At 61.0% G+C, this 15,534-nt stretch overlaps 2 protein-coding genes across 3 annotated transcripts; one reads left to right on the forward strand and one right to left on the reverse strand.

Moving 5' to 3' along the window:
• Window positions 1-12,360, forward strand: CARMIL2 (capping protein regulator and myosin 1 linker 2; the record flags this gene model as incomplete). 2 transcript variants are annotated; one of them, XM_082677546.1, is made up of 39 exons in its annotated part: window positions 1-40; window positions 296-390; window positions 484-534; window positions 770-832; window positions 932-1,056; window positions 1,185-1,276; window positions 1,481-1,551; window positions 1,666-1,739; window positions 1,884-1,959; window positions 2,059-2,147; window positions 2,270-2,364; window positions 2,443-2,529; window positions 2,611-2,723; window positions 2,838-2,915; window positions 3,046-3,122; window positions 3,214-3,318; window positions 3,503-3,572; window positions 3,725-3,806; window positions 3,905-4,001; window positions 4,083-4,140; window positions 4,269-4,441; window positions 4,635-4,797; window positions 4,878-4,979; window positions 6,368-6,496; window positions 6,576-6,689; window positions 6,856-7,016; window positions 7,092-7,179; window positions 7,368-7,517; window positions 7,637-7,703; window positions 8,169-8,404; window positions 9,252-9,352; window positions 9,435-9,798; window positions 9,885-10,007; window positions 10,903-10,939; window positions 11,082-11,153; window positions 11,287-11,508; window positions 11,665-11,745; window positions 12,058-12,135; window positions 12,214-12,360. In XM_082677546.1, the coding sequence occupies 39 exons, from the start codon at window positions 1-3 to the stop codon at window positions 12,324-12,326; spliced, it is 4,212 nt and encodes a 1,403-aa protein (XP_082533672.1). In that variant the 3' UTR covers window positions 12,327-12,360. The 2 variants fall into 2 exon arrangements, with proteins under 2 accessions (XP_082533672.1, XP_082533673.1); XM_082677547.1 differs by lacking the exon at window positions 11,665-11,745.
• ACD (ACD shelterin complex subunit and telomerase recruitment factor) lies at window positions 12,344-15,139 on the reverse strand. The gene is made up of 12 exons (XM_082677572.1): window positions 14,985-15,139; window positions 14,769-14,902; window positions 14,523-14,616; window positions 14,360-14,436; window positions 14,205-14,249; window positions 14,055-14,089; window positions 13,747-13,898; window positions 13,572-13,668; window positions 13,399-13,485; window positions 12,833-13,206; window positions 12,612-12,703; window positions 12,344-12,530 (listed from the first exon to the last, which is right to left on the reverse strand). The coding sequence occupies exons 1-12, from the start codon at window positions 15,081-15,083 to the stop codon at window positions 12,452-12,454; spliced, it is 1,365 nt and encodes a 454-aa protein (XP_082533698.1). The 5' UTR covers window positions 15,084-15,139; the 3' UTR covers window positions 12,344-12,451.
• Window positions 15,140-15,534: the final 395 nt, after the last annotated feature.

Consider the following 15,534-nt stretch of genomic DNA (forward strand, 5'->3'; position numbering starts at 1 on the left):
ATGGCCCAGACCCCCGACGGCATATCCTGCGAGCTGCGAGGTAAGCCCTGGCCCTTGTCGCCTTCTTGGCTGGGAGGAAGCGGAGCGGCCCCAGAAAGCAGAGGCCCACCCAGTGCCTCGTGGCACCGGGCAAGCGGTTCCCTCTGCTCCTCGGGAGGGCTTGGCGGCCGAAATCCACTCCACTCCTTCCTCGCTGGCCCACAGATGAGCCCAGGCCCCCTAGCCCGATACAGACCGTGGGCATGAATTGACCTCCATGGGAGGACCAGTTGCCCAGCAGGCTGCCCTTCCACAGGCGAGATCACCAGATTCCTGTGGCCCAAGGAGGCAGAGCTGCTGCTGAAAACCTGGCTGCCAGAGCGGGAGGGTGCTGAGCAAGGTCATGTCCTGGTATGGTGGGGGCAGAGGCTGGGAGGGCCACTGGGGCCCCGGCAGAAAGAGGCTCTTGCCCTGCCCAGGGTGTCAGACACTCTCTCCCCTCAGGCACTGCTGCGATGGAGAGCCTACCTGCTCCACACCTGCCTTCCCCTGAGGGTGAGTCCCAGGGCCCAGCTGCCACCCCTTTGCCCTCCAGCAGCTTCCTTGATGAGGGCTGCATCTGTGGTGGTGTCCTTGCGGGCTCTGCCCTTCCAACAGCTCTGGGCTCCCGGGAGCAGGCAGGACTGGAGTGTAGGCAGGTCCAGCTCTGAGATCCAGGCTGCACAAAGGACTGGGCTCCCAAGAGGGTGGGGCTCAGGCCTTAGTCCAGGCTGACCCAGGCGCTCCGCAGGTGGACTGCACGTTCAGCTACCTGGAGGTCCAGGCCATGGCGCTGCAGGAGACACCCCCTCAGGTGAGACCCCTAGTGCCCCACCAGGGCCTGCAGTCTGGTCTTCCCCTCCCCCCAACCTGCCCCACACTTGGAGCCCAGCCCCTGCCCCACCCACCCCAGGTCACCTTTGAGCTGGAATCCCTGCCTGATCTGGTCCTGGAATTTCCTGGTGTGGCTGCCCTGGAACAGCTGGCCCAGCACATCGCTGCTGCCATCAGGAAGGTCTTCCCTTGCTCCACCCTTGGGTGAGGCCCAGCAACTGAGGGGGCTGGCGGGGAAGGAGGGCAGCCAGGGGTGCTCTGGATGGCGCAGTGGGGGACCTCACTCCCAGGGCCTAGAAGTCCCTTGCCCCCTTCTCCATGTCCCTCCTCAGGAAGCTATTCCGGAGGCCCACGCCCCCCTCCATGCTGGCTCGGCTGGAGAGAAGCAGCCCCTCAGAGGCCACCTCGCCCAGCAGCCCCTGTGGTAAGGGCCAAGGTGGGGCCACACAGGGCTTTCAGCCGACCCCCTCCTGCATCCTGACCCCTGGATTTGGAGGTCTCACAAACTGAACAGAGCCACTCAAGGCACAGCCACTACCCAGTTTCGGGCTGATCTTCCTCCATCTCTGACCTTTTGTCTCTCTCTTTCCCCCACCCCTGCTCCATCACACCCCTGGCACCAACTCAGGTGGCTTTTCGGAGACATACGAGGCTCTGTGTGACTACAATGGCTTCCCTTTCCGAGAGGAGATTCAGTGGGTGAGAGTAGGGCCCTCTCTGGAGGCTCTGGAGACATCTGATCCCCCATGTGCTTTGAGTCCCTCCCTATGCCTTGTATCCCAAGTAAGTTGGAGGTACTTTCTTCCCACCCAGGATGTGGACACCATCTACCATCGTCAGGGCTGCCGCCATTTCAGCCTAGGCGACTTCAGCCATCTGGGAAGTCGGTGAGTGGCCTGCAAGGTCTGTGAAGAGAAGAGGATGCCATGACCCACATTCCTGGGCCTTAGCCTCTCCATGGAGGGGGGATGCTGGGCCTAGGATCTGGCTGGAGGGCCCTGAGCTCTGCCCCTGCCCTTTCTTCCACCCAGGGACCTGGCCTTGAGTGTGGCCGCCCTGTCTTACAACCTGTGGTTCCGGTGCCTCTCCTGCGTGGACATGAAGCTGGTGAGAGCATAGGCGCGGCGGCGGCGGGGGTGGGGGTGGGGGCGTGGCCTGGGGGGCCAGGGTGTAGCCCACTGAGCGCCCCCATCCTCTGGTTCTCAGAGCCTTGAGGTCTTGGAACAGATTCTGCACATGATGAGTCAGTCATCCCACCTGGAGGAGCTGGTGCTGGAGACCTGTGGCCTGAGGGGGTAGGGGGGACAGGGTAGGGATTGGGGAGGGGAGTCTAGGGGCTTGGGATGGAGAGACTAGTGGCCTGGGGAGGAGTTGGGAATCCAGGGTCAGAGCCTCACATCTGGGGTCTGGTCCCCAGAGACTTTGTCCGGCGACTGGCCCAGGCCCTGGCAGGGCATACGAGCTCCGGGTTGCGGGAGCTCAGCCTGGCGGGGAACGTGCTGGATGACCGAGGTACGGCTGAGCCTGGGGAACCCCCCGGGGGCTGGCGCTGAAGGAGGTGAGACCCATATTGCTGCCCCGATCCTCCAGGCGTGGCTGCACTCAGCAGACACCTAGAGCATCATCCTGGAGCCCTGAGAAGACTCACCCTGGCGCAGACTGGGTTGACACCGCGAGGTAGGTGGGCTGAGGATGGCTGGGGGAGGTGGAGCTGGGAGGTGGGGCAGCCTGATTGTGAGCCCCCTCCTCCACCACCAGGAATGAGGGCTCTGGGCCGGGCGCTGGCTTTCAATGCAGCCTTTGACTCTGCCCTAACCCACTTGGACCTTTCTGGGAATCCCGGGGCACTGGGGGCCTCAGAGGACAATGGGGTGAGTGGCCATCCTTAGGGCGGTGATTGGGGGCGCCGCAGGCAGTGGGGTGTCAGGAAGCTTTTGGTGGGGTGATCCCTGACTCCCTCCCTCCCATCTCCATCCTCCCACCAGGGCCTCTATAGTTTCCTGAGCCGTCCTAATGTTCTGACGTTCCTGAATCTCGCAGGCACTGACACCGCCCTGGACACTGTGAGGGGGTGGTCAGTGGGGGGGATGATTTGTCGGGCTGGCAAGGCCTGAGGCCCAAGGGTCGACTGGAGGGCAGGGCGGGAAGGGGCTCAGTCCCCCGGCCAGTGTAGCCCACACGCTCCTCCCGCAGCTCTTTGCCTCGCTGTCCCGCGGCTGCTGCGCCAGCCTCACCCACCTCGACGCTTCGAGGAACGTGTTCTCCCGCACGTAAGGCGGACGGGGCGGGGCGGGGGTGGGGCTCTGCCGGGAGCCGCCTTCCCGCGCCAGGAAGCCAAATGCTCCCGCTCCCCCGCCCCAGGAAGTCCAGGGCTGCGCCGGACGCGCTGCAGCTCTTCCTCAGCCGCGCCGAGACGCTTCGGTACCTGTGCCTGGCGGGCTGCAAGCTGTCGCCCGACGCTCTCAGGTCAGTGTCCCTGCCCACGGCCAGGCCCCCGTCTTTGCGGCCACCACCAGGCCTGGCCTCCAGCACCTCACCCTGCTCGTATCGCACCCATGACCCCCCTGGCATCCTGGGCCTTCCTTCTTGCTATTCGCGCTCTAGGGCCCCTGTTCCCAGCTCCCGCCACCCCTGTGACATTCCCTCCCAGGGCGCTTTTGGAAGGCCTCGCGCTCAACACACACATGGACGACCTGCACCTGGACCTCAGCGCTTGTGAGGTGAGCGCCCGGCCCAGAGACGAGAGCGGGCAGTGGGCCCACACATCGGCTGTGGGGCTGGGGCTGCGAGGCGGAAGCGCTGGGCAGTTGAGGGCCTAATCCTCCCCACCTGTGGCCTGTTGGCCTGAGCTCATTCCACCTTCCACCTTCAGCTGCGCTCCGCCGGCGCTCAGGTGATTCAAGACTTAGTGTGCGACGCTGGCGCAGTGAGCTCCCTGGATCTGGCGGATAATGGTGAGGCCGCCCAGAAACCCATCCTCCCATCATCCTCCAAATTCCCACCCCTCCCACCCCCGCAGCCTCGCCTTGTGCCTGACCTGAGCCACCCCCAGGCTTCGGCTCAGACATGGTGACTCTGGTGCTGGCCATCGGGAGGAGTCGGTCCCTGCGACACGTGGCGCTTGGAAGGAACTTCAACGTCCGGTGCAAGTGAGCCCCCATCTCACTCCTGGGCCTCCCAACAGCACCCCACCACCCGGGTCTCCCGCCAACCGCTGCCCCTGCCCACAGGGAGACCCTGGACGATGTCCTGCACCGGATTGTTCAGCTCATGCAGGATGATGACTGTGTGAGTTCACAGAACCATGCAGGATCCTCAGACGATGGACCCCTGTGACCCCTCTTACTCCTGCTCCCTGACCTGCCTTGCTTGCTGACCCCTGACTCCAACCGCAAATGGCTTTCTCTTAACCCCAGCCCCTGCAGTCTCTGTCCGTGGCTGAGTCGCGACTGAAACTGGGCGCCAGCGTCCTGCTCCGGGCCCTGGGCGCCAATCCTAACCTGACAGCTCTGGATATCAGCGGCAACGCCATGGGGGACACCGGCGCCAAGATGCTGGCCAAGGCGCTTCGGGTCAACACGAGGCTTCGGTGGGCGGGGTCAGAGGGACGGGACCAAATGGGGGAGGAGGGCGTGTATGGAGGGGCTTACTGGGCTAAGGGGCAGAGCTGAACGAAGCGGAGCAAGTGGAGCACAGGGGTGCTCCAGACGAATGGAAAGGCAAGCGGGGTTGGATGGGGCCTTGCAGAGCTCCACCCCCGACTGAACCCTGGCCCGGCCCAGGTCTGTGGTCTGGGACCGGAACCACACGTCTGCTCTGGGCCTGCTGGATGTGGCACAGGCCCTGGAGCAGAACCGCAGCCTGAAGGCCATGCCTCTGCCACTGAACGATGTGGCCCAGGCGCAGCGCAGCCGCCCTGAACTGACAGCACGTGCCGTGCATCAGGTGGGGGTTCCCTCTCTTCCCCGCCCTCCTCTGTGCCTTGGCCCCACCCCCCACCAGTTCTCAATATCTCTTGTGCCCAGATCCAAGCCTGTCTCCTGCGGAACAACCGCGCAGACCACGCTTCTACTGACTGCACCTCCCACGCGAAGCCACTAGGTCTGGGGTCAGACCCCTCCGAACAGGTCAGAATCCCCTCCCTCGACGTTGAACACACACAGAAGGTAGGGGATGGGGAGAGCTGTGGTAGCTGAGAGCCTCCATAAGTCTGAGGCTCTGACTTTCCTAGGGCCATGGTGCCTGAATCCTGCTGTCCCAGACAAGTCCCGTTCCTTGATCGGCAGAGGAGCCAAAGGCTCTTGAAATAGTTTCCCCAAATAACACTCCTAGTTGCTTTTTTTTTTTTTTCTAGTTGCTTTTTTAAAGCATTTTTTTCCTTTCTTTTAATTTTGAACTAATTTTAAACTTACAGAAAAATTACAAGACTAGCAAACAGAACTTTTTTTGTCCTGAGCTATTTAAGAGTATGTTGCCAGCAATATGCCCTGTCACCTATGCAAGTACTTTACAGTGTGTATCTCCTACAAACCTTTTATTTTTATTTTTTTATTTTCTGGCTGCTCTGCACAGCTTGCGGGATCTTAGTTCCCGGACCAGGGATTGACCCTGGGGCTGCTGCAGTGGAAGTGTGGAGTCCTAACCACTGGACTGCAGGGAATTCCCTTAAAGCATTTAAATAGGCTCCCCTGTCAAAGACAGGAGGTATTTTAAAATCTTCAATCATTTCTCTCCACCCCCAACTGTAGCCCCACCTGTGACTTCCTATTCACAGGGCTTCCCTCCCCTCTCCACTGACCTTTGTTGTGGCCAAACCCAGTGACCCTTTTTCTGGCTTCATCTCCCTCCAGTACCTTGTCTTGGTGAGATGTTCCCCATCCATCCATTCCCAATTCGCACTTCTCTCCCAAGCTCCAGAGCCCAGGCATTGTGACCCAGACATCCTGCAGGGGCTTCACATTTTGTGTCTTCAAGTGATCTCATCGTCTCCCACATCTCTCTCTCCTCTCTACCCTGGAGCCCAATCTCGCTGGTGCCCACACCCACCAAATGCTGTGGACAGAGCTTCAGTCCATGTCTCTCTTGGCCACACCGAAGCCCCCACAGACCTCCTTGGTTCTGCCTCTTGACCGACTCTCTCAAACACACACTCTTTACTCCCACCCCAGCCATCCTTCTCTGCCCCTGATCCTTCCTCCATGACTCCTCACTCCCATTTCTCTTCATCCCTCAATCTGTCCTCTAGCTGGATGATGAACAGACTGAACTTCTAAAACACTGACATGACTAACAGCTCTTTCCCTTCCCATTCTGGACACTTAGGAAGTATATATAAAGTACCTACAATGAACTAAAGGAGACATTGCTCTCCCTCCTTGAACAGATAGGGTCCCTAAGTGGCTGTCCTGATGGTATCAGTTTCAGGACCTCACTCACCCTGTTGGAGACCTTGGGAAGGAAGCAGTCAGGGGATGGGGAGGGGACCAGGCTGAGACTGATTCCTCTTGCCCTCCAGGAAGTGAATGAACTATGTCAGTCGGTGCAGGAGCATGTGGAGTTGCTGGGCTGTGGGGCTGGGCCCCAGGGTGAAGCTGCTGTGCACCAGGCCGAGGATGCCATCCAAAACGCCAACTTCTCTCTCAGTGTGAGCACCCCCTCCCACTACAAGGACCCTTCCCCTCTTAGGTGTCAATTTGCAACTCCTTTTCCTCCATGGCCTCCAGATTCTCCCCATTCTACATGAGGCTGGGAGCTCCCCAAGCCACCAGTGGCAGCTGCGGCAGAAGCTGGAGGGCCTCCTGGGACAGGTGGGCGAGGTCTGCCGCCGGGACATTCAGGTGAGATAGTGCCCTTGCCCCAGCCCCACCTCCATATTCAGGCTTGACCCCCATCCATAGGCTTGCCTGTGATATCCCCTGAGTCAATGTTCTGTGAGGGTTGGAGCCTCAAGCCAATTGGTCTGGGCCCCAGCCACACCCTCACCATGCTCTGACCTTTGCCCAGGACTTCACTCAGACCACACTGGACACCACAAGGAGCCTCTGCCCACAGATGCTGCAGGGACCCAGGTGGAGGGAGCAGCTAGAGGGGGTCCTGGGAGGCTCAAGGGGTCTCCCAGAGCTGCTCCCAGAGCACCTGCTGCAAGATGCCTTCACGAGGCTCAGGTAGGCTGGATAGGGCTGGGCTGGGCTGGGCTGGGTAGAGACAGCACACTAACCCTTGCCCTCTGTTGCCGTCAGGGACATGCGCCTGTCAGTCACAGGGACCTTGGCAGAGAGCATTGTGGCTCAGGCTGTGGCGGGTCTCAGTGCAGCCCGGGATCGGCTGGTGAGCAGGAACTGCGTGCTTACACACACACACGCACACGCACACGCACATGCACAGCCACTGCCTTGCAGGGGTTCTGTAATGTCTTCTGGGGTCAGATAGCCCAGGGGTATTTCAGGGTTCCCTTTGCACTGACACGACTATGGCTGAGGCCCTGCCTCCCATCTTTGGGGTGCCTGGTATTGCAGGTGGAGAGTCTGGCTCAACAGGCAACAGAGGCAACGCCCCCTGTCATACCGGCACTAGATGGAGGCGAGCCCAGCCCCCTTGGGCCTGGGGAATTGGAAGGTCTTTTCTTCCCTGAGGAGAAGGAAAAGGAGAATGAAGAGGAGCAGAAGGTAGGTGGTCCTAGAACTCTGGGCCTAGAACCCTAGATCTTCCCATCTTGTTCTGGAGTGTAGAAGGAGGGGAGGCAGCTCCCCGCCACCCCAGGCTGAGTTTGTGTCTTCCCCACCAGGATGACAGTCCTCCACAGAAGTGGCCTGAATCCAACCGCTGTCTTCACCTGGTCCCCTCCACTCACAGTCAGGGCCCAGGGAAAGAGAGCTACTCAGGTTGGGCTGAAGTTCCATTAGACCTGGACACCTGGACACGTACATTCACCCCTGTCCCGGGAACTCCCTGACCCTTGAGTGGGCTGGGCCAGGACCCCCGTGCAGCGTGCAAAGTTGGGGTCCGCTGTGGTCAGTTAGTACAGGGTGGGACCTGAGCAGACCAGGGCCGGGACACAGCCTCCTCTCACCTCGTTACCTCCCCGCCCCCCCCACCCCTTCCCTACCCCCAGGATGCGCATGCTTGGCGGCGCCGCGCGCCGCTCGGGGCCGCGCTCAGCACCACGGACAGCGGCGGCGGGGGAGGGGCGGGTGGGGGGGCGGGCAGCGTAGCTGGGCCCCTCCCCGCGCCCTGGGCGGGTCCCCCGCCGCCCTAGCGCCGCCGCTGCCACCTCCCTGGGCTTGGCGCTTGGTGCTCTTCTGGTGCTCTCCCCTCAGGTGCTGCTGAGGAACCAGAGCCGGAGCCCGAGCTGGCGGCTCCGGGGGAAGATGCAGAGCCGCAGGCGGGGCCATCTGCTCGTGGCTCTCCGAGCCCCGCCGCCCCTGGGCCCCCGGCCGGCCCATTGCCTCGCATGGACCTGCCACCCGCCGGGCAGCCCCTGCGCCATCCGACCCGGGCCCGGCCGCGGCCACGGCGCCAGCACCACCACCGCCCGCCGCCGGGGGGCCCCCAGGTGAGCGCCCTACCCCCACTCCAGAGCTCGTGAAATTGGGGGTCGTGAGTGGCCCTGCGCCTTACGGGTGATGGCCGGCAGGGAGGTGGGTGCCCAAGACCACCTGGTCATACTGCCGAGTTCTGGCTTCTTCTTGGCCAACCCCCCACCCCATGCTCATGCAGGGTCACGAGTGTGTGGATTTCGTTCGGGGAGCGCTTGGGTGTAGGACTCTGCCTCAGGTTGGCCGCTGCATGGGTAGATGTGTGAGAGGGGGCGTCTGTCTTATCCTTCCTCCCCCGGGGTTAATGAAAGATGCTGGGCCCCTGGCTGTGGGGACAATCCTGCGTTTACTGCACGTCCGGTGCGGGTGTGTGTGTGGGCTGGGTACTGGCGCGGGCAGTGGGCACGGGGCCAGAGGCGGGGAGGAGCCGGCTTGAGGCCCCCCAGAGGGTCTGACGCAGCAGCAGGCGCCGCTGAGCCGGCAGCAGGCTGGGTGGGGTGGGGTGGAGGGTACTGCAGGGAACTGTTTGGAGCAGAGGGGGTGGCAAGTGGGAACGTGTGACCCAGCGGGTGCGTGGGCTCTAGCCTACTGGTGACCAGGTGGTTCAGGGTGTTTAGGATACTCTGTGGGACAAGCATGGGTGTGAAGTGGTTATGTCCAGGGCCAACTACAGGCGAGGGGGGTACGTGAAACCAGCATCTCTGCCCACCAGCTGCACAGTGGGAGAGCTTGTGTCAGCAGCCCTATAGGGTCACTGCAGCTCCCAAGTCCTGGAGTTGCCCAGAGCCTGCCGTTGGACAAGGAAGGTGGAGAGAAGTCACAGTTGCACTCAGCCTGGAGCCTTAACCCTGTGGTGTTCCTCAGGTGCCCCCGGCCCTGCCGCAGGAAGGGAATGGGCTCAGTGCCCGTGTGGATGAGGGCGTGGAGGAATTCTTCTCCAAAAGGCTGATCCATCAGGATCGCCTGTGAGTAAGGGGCAATTGCAAGGGGTGGGAGAGAATGGAATGCTCCATGGGCCTTCCCACTTACTGCTGGCTGTCCCCACAGCTGGGCCCCCGAGGAGGACCCGGCAGCCGAGGGGGGTACCACCCCTGTCCCCCGTACACTTCGAAAGAAGCTGGGCACTCTCTTTGCCTTCAAGAAGCCTCGTTCAACACGTGCGTCACGGCCTGATCTAGAGACCAGCCCTGGGGCAGCTCCCCGCTCTCGAAAAACCACACTTGGGGACTTGCTTCGGCCACCAGCCCGTCCTGGCCGTGGTGAGGAGGCTGGGGGGGCTGAGGGGGGCACCAGCAGCCCCGACTCTACCCGCAGGAGTCGGCCTCGGTACACTCGGGAAAGCAAGGCCTACTCCATGATACTGCTACCTGCTGAGGAGGAGGAGACAACGTTGGGTGCCAGACCTGACAAGGTGAGGCCTGGTGACAGGGAGTGAAGGCTCTGCAGGAACAGTGAGGGCAGTGGGCTCTCTCCCCACTCAGGTATCTCTGTCCCCAGCAGCAGCCCCTGGAGCGGGGAGACACAGAGCTGGCCCCAACCTTTGAACAGCGAGTACAAGTGATGCTGCAGAGGATTGGCGTGAGCAGAGGCAGCGGGAGTGCCGAAGGCAAGAGGAAGCAAGTGAGCTGGGAAGGGACACACGTGGGAAGTGAGGAGGCAGGTGACACGTAGCTTGTTTTGTGTGGGTGATTTATGTGACCAGGAGACTCATGACAGGTCTGTCGATTCTTTCCCCTCCCCATAAAAGTCATCAGAGTCAACCTTTCTTCTCTCTTGGCTTCTACCCTGACCCAGGCCACTGATACCTCCTCCTTGAAGTGGATGGTCTAACAGATGATCTAACAGACATCTGGCTTTGCCATCTGCATTTGAAATAGCAAATCCTCCAGGGGCTTCCTCCCTCAAGACATTGCCCTAACTCCTGATCCTGCCTCAAGGCCCAGTGGGGTCTCAGCCCTGGTCACTGCTTTCACCTCGCTGCTCTCAACCCCGGTTCATCTCAGAGCCTCTACACAGGTTCCTCTGTCTGGAACTCCTCCCTGCCCCACTTCCAGCCTCTCATCCCCACCCATGGGCTACACCAGGTCCCTCTTCATCCATCCCTGTATTTCCCTGTGGGCCTTCCTTCACTCTCTTCCATGGCCCCCCTGCTAATGCCACTCTCTGATCGCAGTTCCTAATAAGAACCACCACCCTACGGACTATCCCTTTAATAACTTCAGGAAAATAAGAAACACAAATGAAGTGAAACTCAGCTTGAATTTAGAAACATTAAGGTATAGAAAGTGAATCACAGAATTAAGAAATTACTTTCTGTGTCTGTGCTTGCATATGCTTCTGTGTGTTAACTGTCCACCATCACAGACTGAGCTCCAAGAGGACCAGGACTGGGTTTGCCATGTTCTTGCCCAGCCCACGGTGGGCATTTAGTGGCGGTTATAACAAGAATGAATAAAAGGACAAGGCTAGCACGAGGGTGGGACAGGATCAAACTTAACTTCCCTATTTCCTACAGAGCAAAGATGGAGAGATCAAGAAGGCTGGCTCGGATGGTAAGTGGGACTCTGGTCTAGGGCAGTACATTTTTGGGGAGGAGATAGACCCCAAGGGGTTTGCTCTCCCTGGCAGAAGAGTGGGAATAGCCATGTTTTTCTTCCCCTCACTAAGCCTAAGCCCCTAGCCCTGCCTTTGCAGGTGACATTATGGACAGTTCCACAGAGGCTCCTCCCATCTCGATCAAGTCCCGCACCCACTCTGTGTCTGCTGGTGAGTGAGGGCCACTGTATATGTTGGGGGTCATGCGGGGTCATGCAGGGACAGGCTGGAGGGGATCAAACCATTGGTCAGGTTCACTTCCGACGCCTGGCCCAGGTCTTGGCTGACACCTTTCTCCCTGCAGACCCTTCATGCAGACCTGGTCCAGGGGGCCAGGGGCCCGAGTCTGCCACCTGGAAGACACTAGGGCAGCAGCTGAATGCAGAGCTCAGGGGCCGTGGCTGGGGTCAACAGGATGGTCCAGGCCCCCCCTCCCCTTGTCCCAGCCCAAGCCTCCGAAGAGCCAGCCCCTCCCCAGACAGCCTGGGCCTCCCAGAGGATTCTTGCTTAGGCTCCAGGAATGAAGGTAAGCAGGTACCCTAACCCCCACCCAATACTGGGCTAGGGCCTGGAGGAGTCCCTGCTGGGAACTCAGCTCCTCTGGAGACCCTGAAGGTGGGAGGCAAGGGCTGGAGCGGGGGCAGCTGTTGGGACCATACCCTGATACCCTGGCCTCCCCCAGATGGCCAGCTGAGGCCGAGGCCTCTCTTGGCGGGTCGACGAGCAGTGTCTGTGCATGAGGACCAGCTCCAGGCCCCTGTTGGTGAGGGGAGACACCTCCATGTGTGCTTGAGTGCAGGAGGAGATGGGGGAGGGGGGGCTCCCTTCGAGGCTCTGGTCCTCGGAGGGGGCCACCAGTGGCGTGAGGGGTTGAGAAATCAGGGAGCCAGAGGCCAGGAGCAAGGGTCTGAGAAGCCCTTCCTACTAGCCCTGGCTCTACCTCCACAAAAGCAACCTCTGCCAGGGGTGGGAGGATGCTGGGGAAGGGGGAGGCTCTGAAGGCAAGTGTGCGTGGGGGTCGAGGACAGGCAGCAAGCCCTTAGCAACCCTCCCCAAGTCTTCCTGTATCCCTCAGAACGGCCCCGGCGGCTGCAGCGCTCCCCTGTCCTCAAGCGCAGGCCAAAGCTTGAGGCACCTCCATCTCCAAGCATAGGTAAAGGGGGCTGGAGCCAGTTGGGTGGGCGGCAGGCCTGCTCACTCCAGTCCTGACCCTTCCTCTCTCCCTGTGCAGGATCTGGCCTCGGAGCCGAGCCTCTACCCCCACAGTCTACAGAGCCCTCAGACCCTGAGCGGAGCCCACCATCCCCAGCCACAGACCAAAGAGGCGGCGGCCCCAACCCCTGACCTTCTCCTTTCCTGCCGCATGAGATTATTTTATTAAAAAACTTAAAGGAAGCTGGTGTGAAGCCCTGTTTATCCACCCCCAGGCACGGACCCGTGCACGCATCCTCCCACGTGCTCATGACCCCTCACACCTGGGTTAGTTCAGCCTCTGGCTGTGGCTCCATCAGAAAGTGCAAGGCCCAGGCCACAAGCTGGGGAGGGAGCCTGGGAAGAGAACCATGGTTGTAAGCCAATGGAGACTGGGACGGGTAACCAAGAGAGTGGGGGCACCCCCCAGGCACTCACCTGGCAGCTTGGACCTGGGCACACAGGGAGGGGCAGGGTGGCTCATACTCATATTGGAAGGCAGAACCGTCACGATGCGTCTTTGCGGGGTCCTGAAGGGGGCGGGTATTGTGTCTGGAGAGGAGCCAAAAAGGAGCCTAAAGGCCAAAAAGGCCCCTAACCTCATCCAAGGCCAGCCCAGCCCCATTTTACCCTCCAGTTGTAAGGGGTGCTATGCTCACCCAGACAGAGCTGGACTCCAGGGCTTCCTTGGTGGTTCTTGTCCTTGGAGAGGGCTGCCGAGTCTTAGGGGGTAACTCTAGCTTCTTGAACTCCAGACTAGGTCTCTGGGCCATGGTTACAGGGGCTTGGTGTAGACTGGGGGCATGGCCAAGGGGTGACAGACTTGGGGTGCAACTCAGGGGTGGGGAGTTGGGTACATGGCTGGGGTGTGGGGAACTGGGGGGCAGGGGGCCATGGGCTGAGCAGATGGCTGACAGGGGCTGGGAGCTGCCCTTCTGCGCTGGGTCTGCAGCAGCCAAGGGCAAGGCAGGTAGAAGGCTGATACTGGCACCACTTTCCTCTGACAGCATGTGGCTGGGTAGGGCAGGGGCTCCTGAGGAGGAAGGGGACTCACCATGGGCACAGACCTCTCAGCTCAGACTAGCTGAATGACCTGTGAACAAAGGCCTGCAGGAACTGTGTTCACCTCCCCACCCAGCTGTGCACGCTTTCACAGCATCCTGTGTAGCCCAGGCATCTAACTGATAGACAACACCAAGAGCATGGGGCCTGAGCACCAGCTTACCTGAGGAACTGGGTGAGGAAGGAGGAGAGGAGATGAGAGTCAGCGATAGGTCCTGTAGAGCCGGGTGTGGTGGGGGTAGCTCAGGGCCTGGCGGTCAGGGGAGGCTTATCAGCACGGAGGGCACTGGGCATGCAGGCACTCACTCCCCTCTTGACCTCTCCAGTCCTCCTTACCCTGTGCCCTCTGACCTGGGCCCAGAGAGCTCAGGATTTGCTGGTCATTCTCAGAGATGTGCAGCCATAGGCTGGGGACAGAGTACACAGCTTCTCCCTGTAGGATGAGAACATTCAGTTTGGCCCTTGCCCAACTCCCCACTCCGACATTTCCCAAGAGAAGCCCCAGACTGACCGTGGCTCTGCAGCGTGAGGCCGCCCAGCGGGTGAGGGGGGGTGCTGTGCAAGGGCCTGCCAGCATCAGACAGCTCTCAGCCAGGCTCACTAGCGCCCCCCGATGCTCCTGGTCCTCCTCTACCTCATCCAGAAGTTGGGACAGTGAAAGGCCTAGGGACAGAGGACCCGGGGATGGGCTGAAGCTCAAAGAAGAGGAACTGGGGGGGGGGGGTGGGGGGGGAAGAGCTTATTAAGGAAGCAGAGGGCTGATGGCTGGAGAGATCACTCTTCAGGGAGTATGGGCAACTGACCAACCCCTATAAGTACCTGCACTGGGGGAGGTGGACTCTGAAAGGTGCTCCCTAGAGAAACAGAGGGAACAAGCCTGAGAAAAAATCCTGAAGCCTATCTGATAACACAGATTTTCCATTCCCTGACCGAACCACACCTGACCCAAGAGCCCAACCCCAAACTCACTGCAAGCAGTCATAGAGCTTTTTCCGCACATCCGGGTCCTGGTTGCTGGGAAGGAGAAGTAGGAAGCAGTCAATATAACCAGGAGCCCAAGGCCTATGCCAACGCCAGCCAGGCCTGGGTGGGGAGTACAGCTGGAGGGTGGAGGCATCACTTACCAACCAGTCACCCGTTCCCGGGGCTGCTCCGTGGGCAGCAGGCTGAAGCGGTCCACCTGGAGGTAGAACTCCGCGTGCTGGAGGGGTGAGTTCAGGGACCGGGTTTCAGGAGTTGTCAGGAAGTCGGGCCCAGTAACCCACCGAAGCCAGCCTCACCACTCACCGCGCCTGCCTCGGCGACTTGGACGCGGACCCCGCAGTTTTGCAGTAGCAGCAGCCGGCCTTCTGCCCCTCGAAAACCGAACTCCTTCTCCTCCCTGCAGCGAGTGCGATCCTCACTAACGCGCTTGCCTGAACACTGCCCCGCCCGCCTGGGGCCCGCCCTCCTGAAACCCGCCCACTTCGGGCTCAAGGCTCGTGCTCTCCCACCGGATTCCAATCTTCCCAGGCTCCGCGGAGCCTCTCTCACCAGTCCGAGGCGTTCAGAGCCTCCCGCGTCACCAAGCATCGAATACTGTGGGTCCCGTCGGACACAAGTAGCGTGGCCCCTTCAGACGTGTCGGGAGCGCGGGACGGGCCCGGGGCCTCGGCCTCCTGCAGTACCTGACGGCGACGACCTGCGTCAAACCCACCGCACGGGGCCCAGCACTGGTCTCCGGGCCCTGAGAACGGGGTGGGGACTCACCTTGAGCAGCTGCCCCGCCCGCGGGCTTGAGAGTGCCTCTGACCCTAGAACCAGCTCCCGAATCCAAGGCCGCAGGACCAAACTCCCCAAGCTTGCCATTCCCGCCGCTGTTGCCAGCCGAGCAACCCGGGACCGCGTTTCCCGCGGGCGCTGCGGCCCCGCCTCTCCTCGGAAGAGGAAACGTACGGCGGCTGGGCGGGACCTGAGGTCGAGGTCCCGCCCATGAGCGTGCCCGCGCGTGCGCACGAGCGCGTCCTATTCGGGAACTTGTTTGCAGACCCGTGTTGGTTCAACTGTATGCTGTCCTGCTTACTCTTACCCGAGCATCTCTCCAAGCAGCGACCGGGCGTTTGCGCCGTTCTTCAAGACTCCTGTGGCACTGGGCAGGAAGGGGCCAAGGGCTGGCTCCGATGGAGTGGGAGGGATCTGGGGCCTGAGGCTGCAGCCAAGGGTGGTCCGAGTGGGTGGCTCAAAGCCACTTCAACGCCTGTGACCCCAAGGAGTTCAGCAATTATTTGTTGTGACTCAGTTTCCTCATCTACAAAATGCG

This window comes from Grampus griseus, assembly GCF_964374135.1.
Source record: "Grampus griseus genome assembly, chromosome: 19".
In the NCBI taxonomy this organism is placed as follows: Eukaryota; Metazoa; Chordata; class Mammalia; order Artiodactyla; family Delphinidae; genus Grampus; species Grampus griseus.

Excerpts from the sequence above, each read along its gene's own strand:
- ACD (XM_082677572.1), bottom strand. The coding sequence starts at position 15,083 with ATGGCAAGCTTGGGGAGTTTGGTCCTGCGGCCTTGGATTCGGGAGCTG. Across the intron at positions 14,617-14,768 it reads GCTCTGAACGCCTCGGACTG|GGAGGAGAAGGAGTTCGGTT; the intron begins GTGAGAGAGGCT and ends CACTCGCTGCAG. Across the intron at positions 14,437-14,522 it reads AAGTCGCCGAGGCAGGCGCG|CACGCGGAGTTCTACCTCCA; the intron begins GTGAGTGGTGAG and ends TCACCCCTCCAG.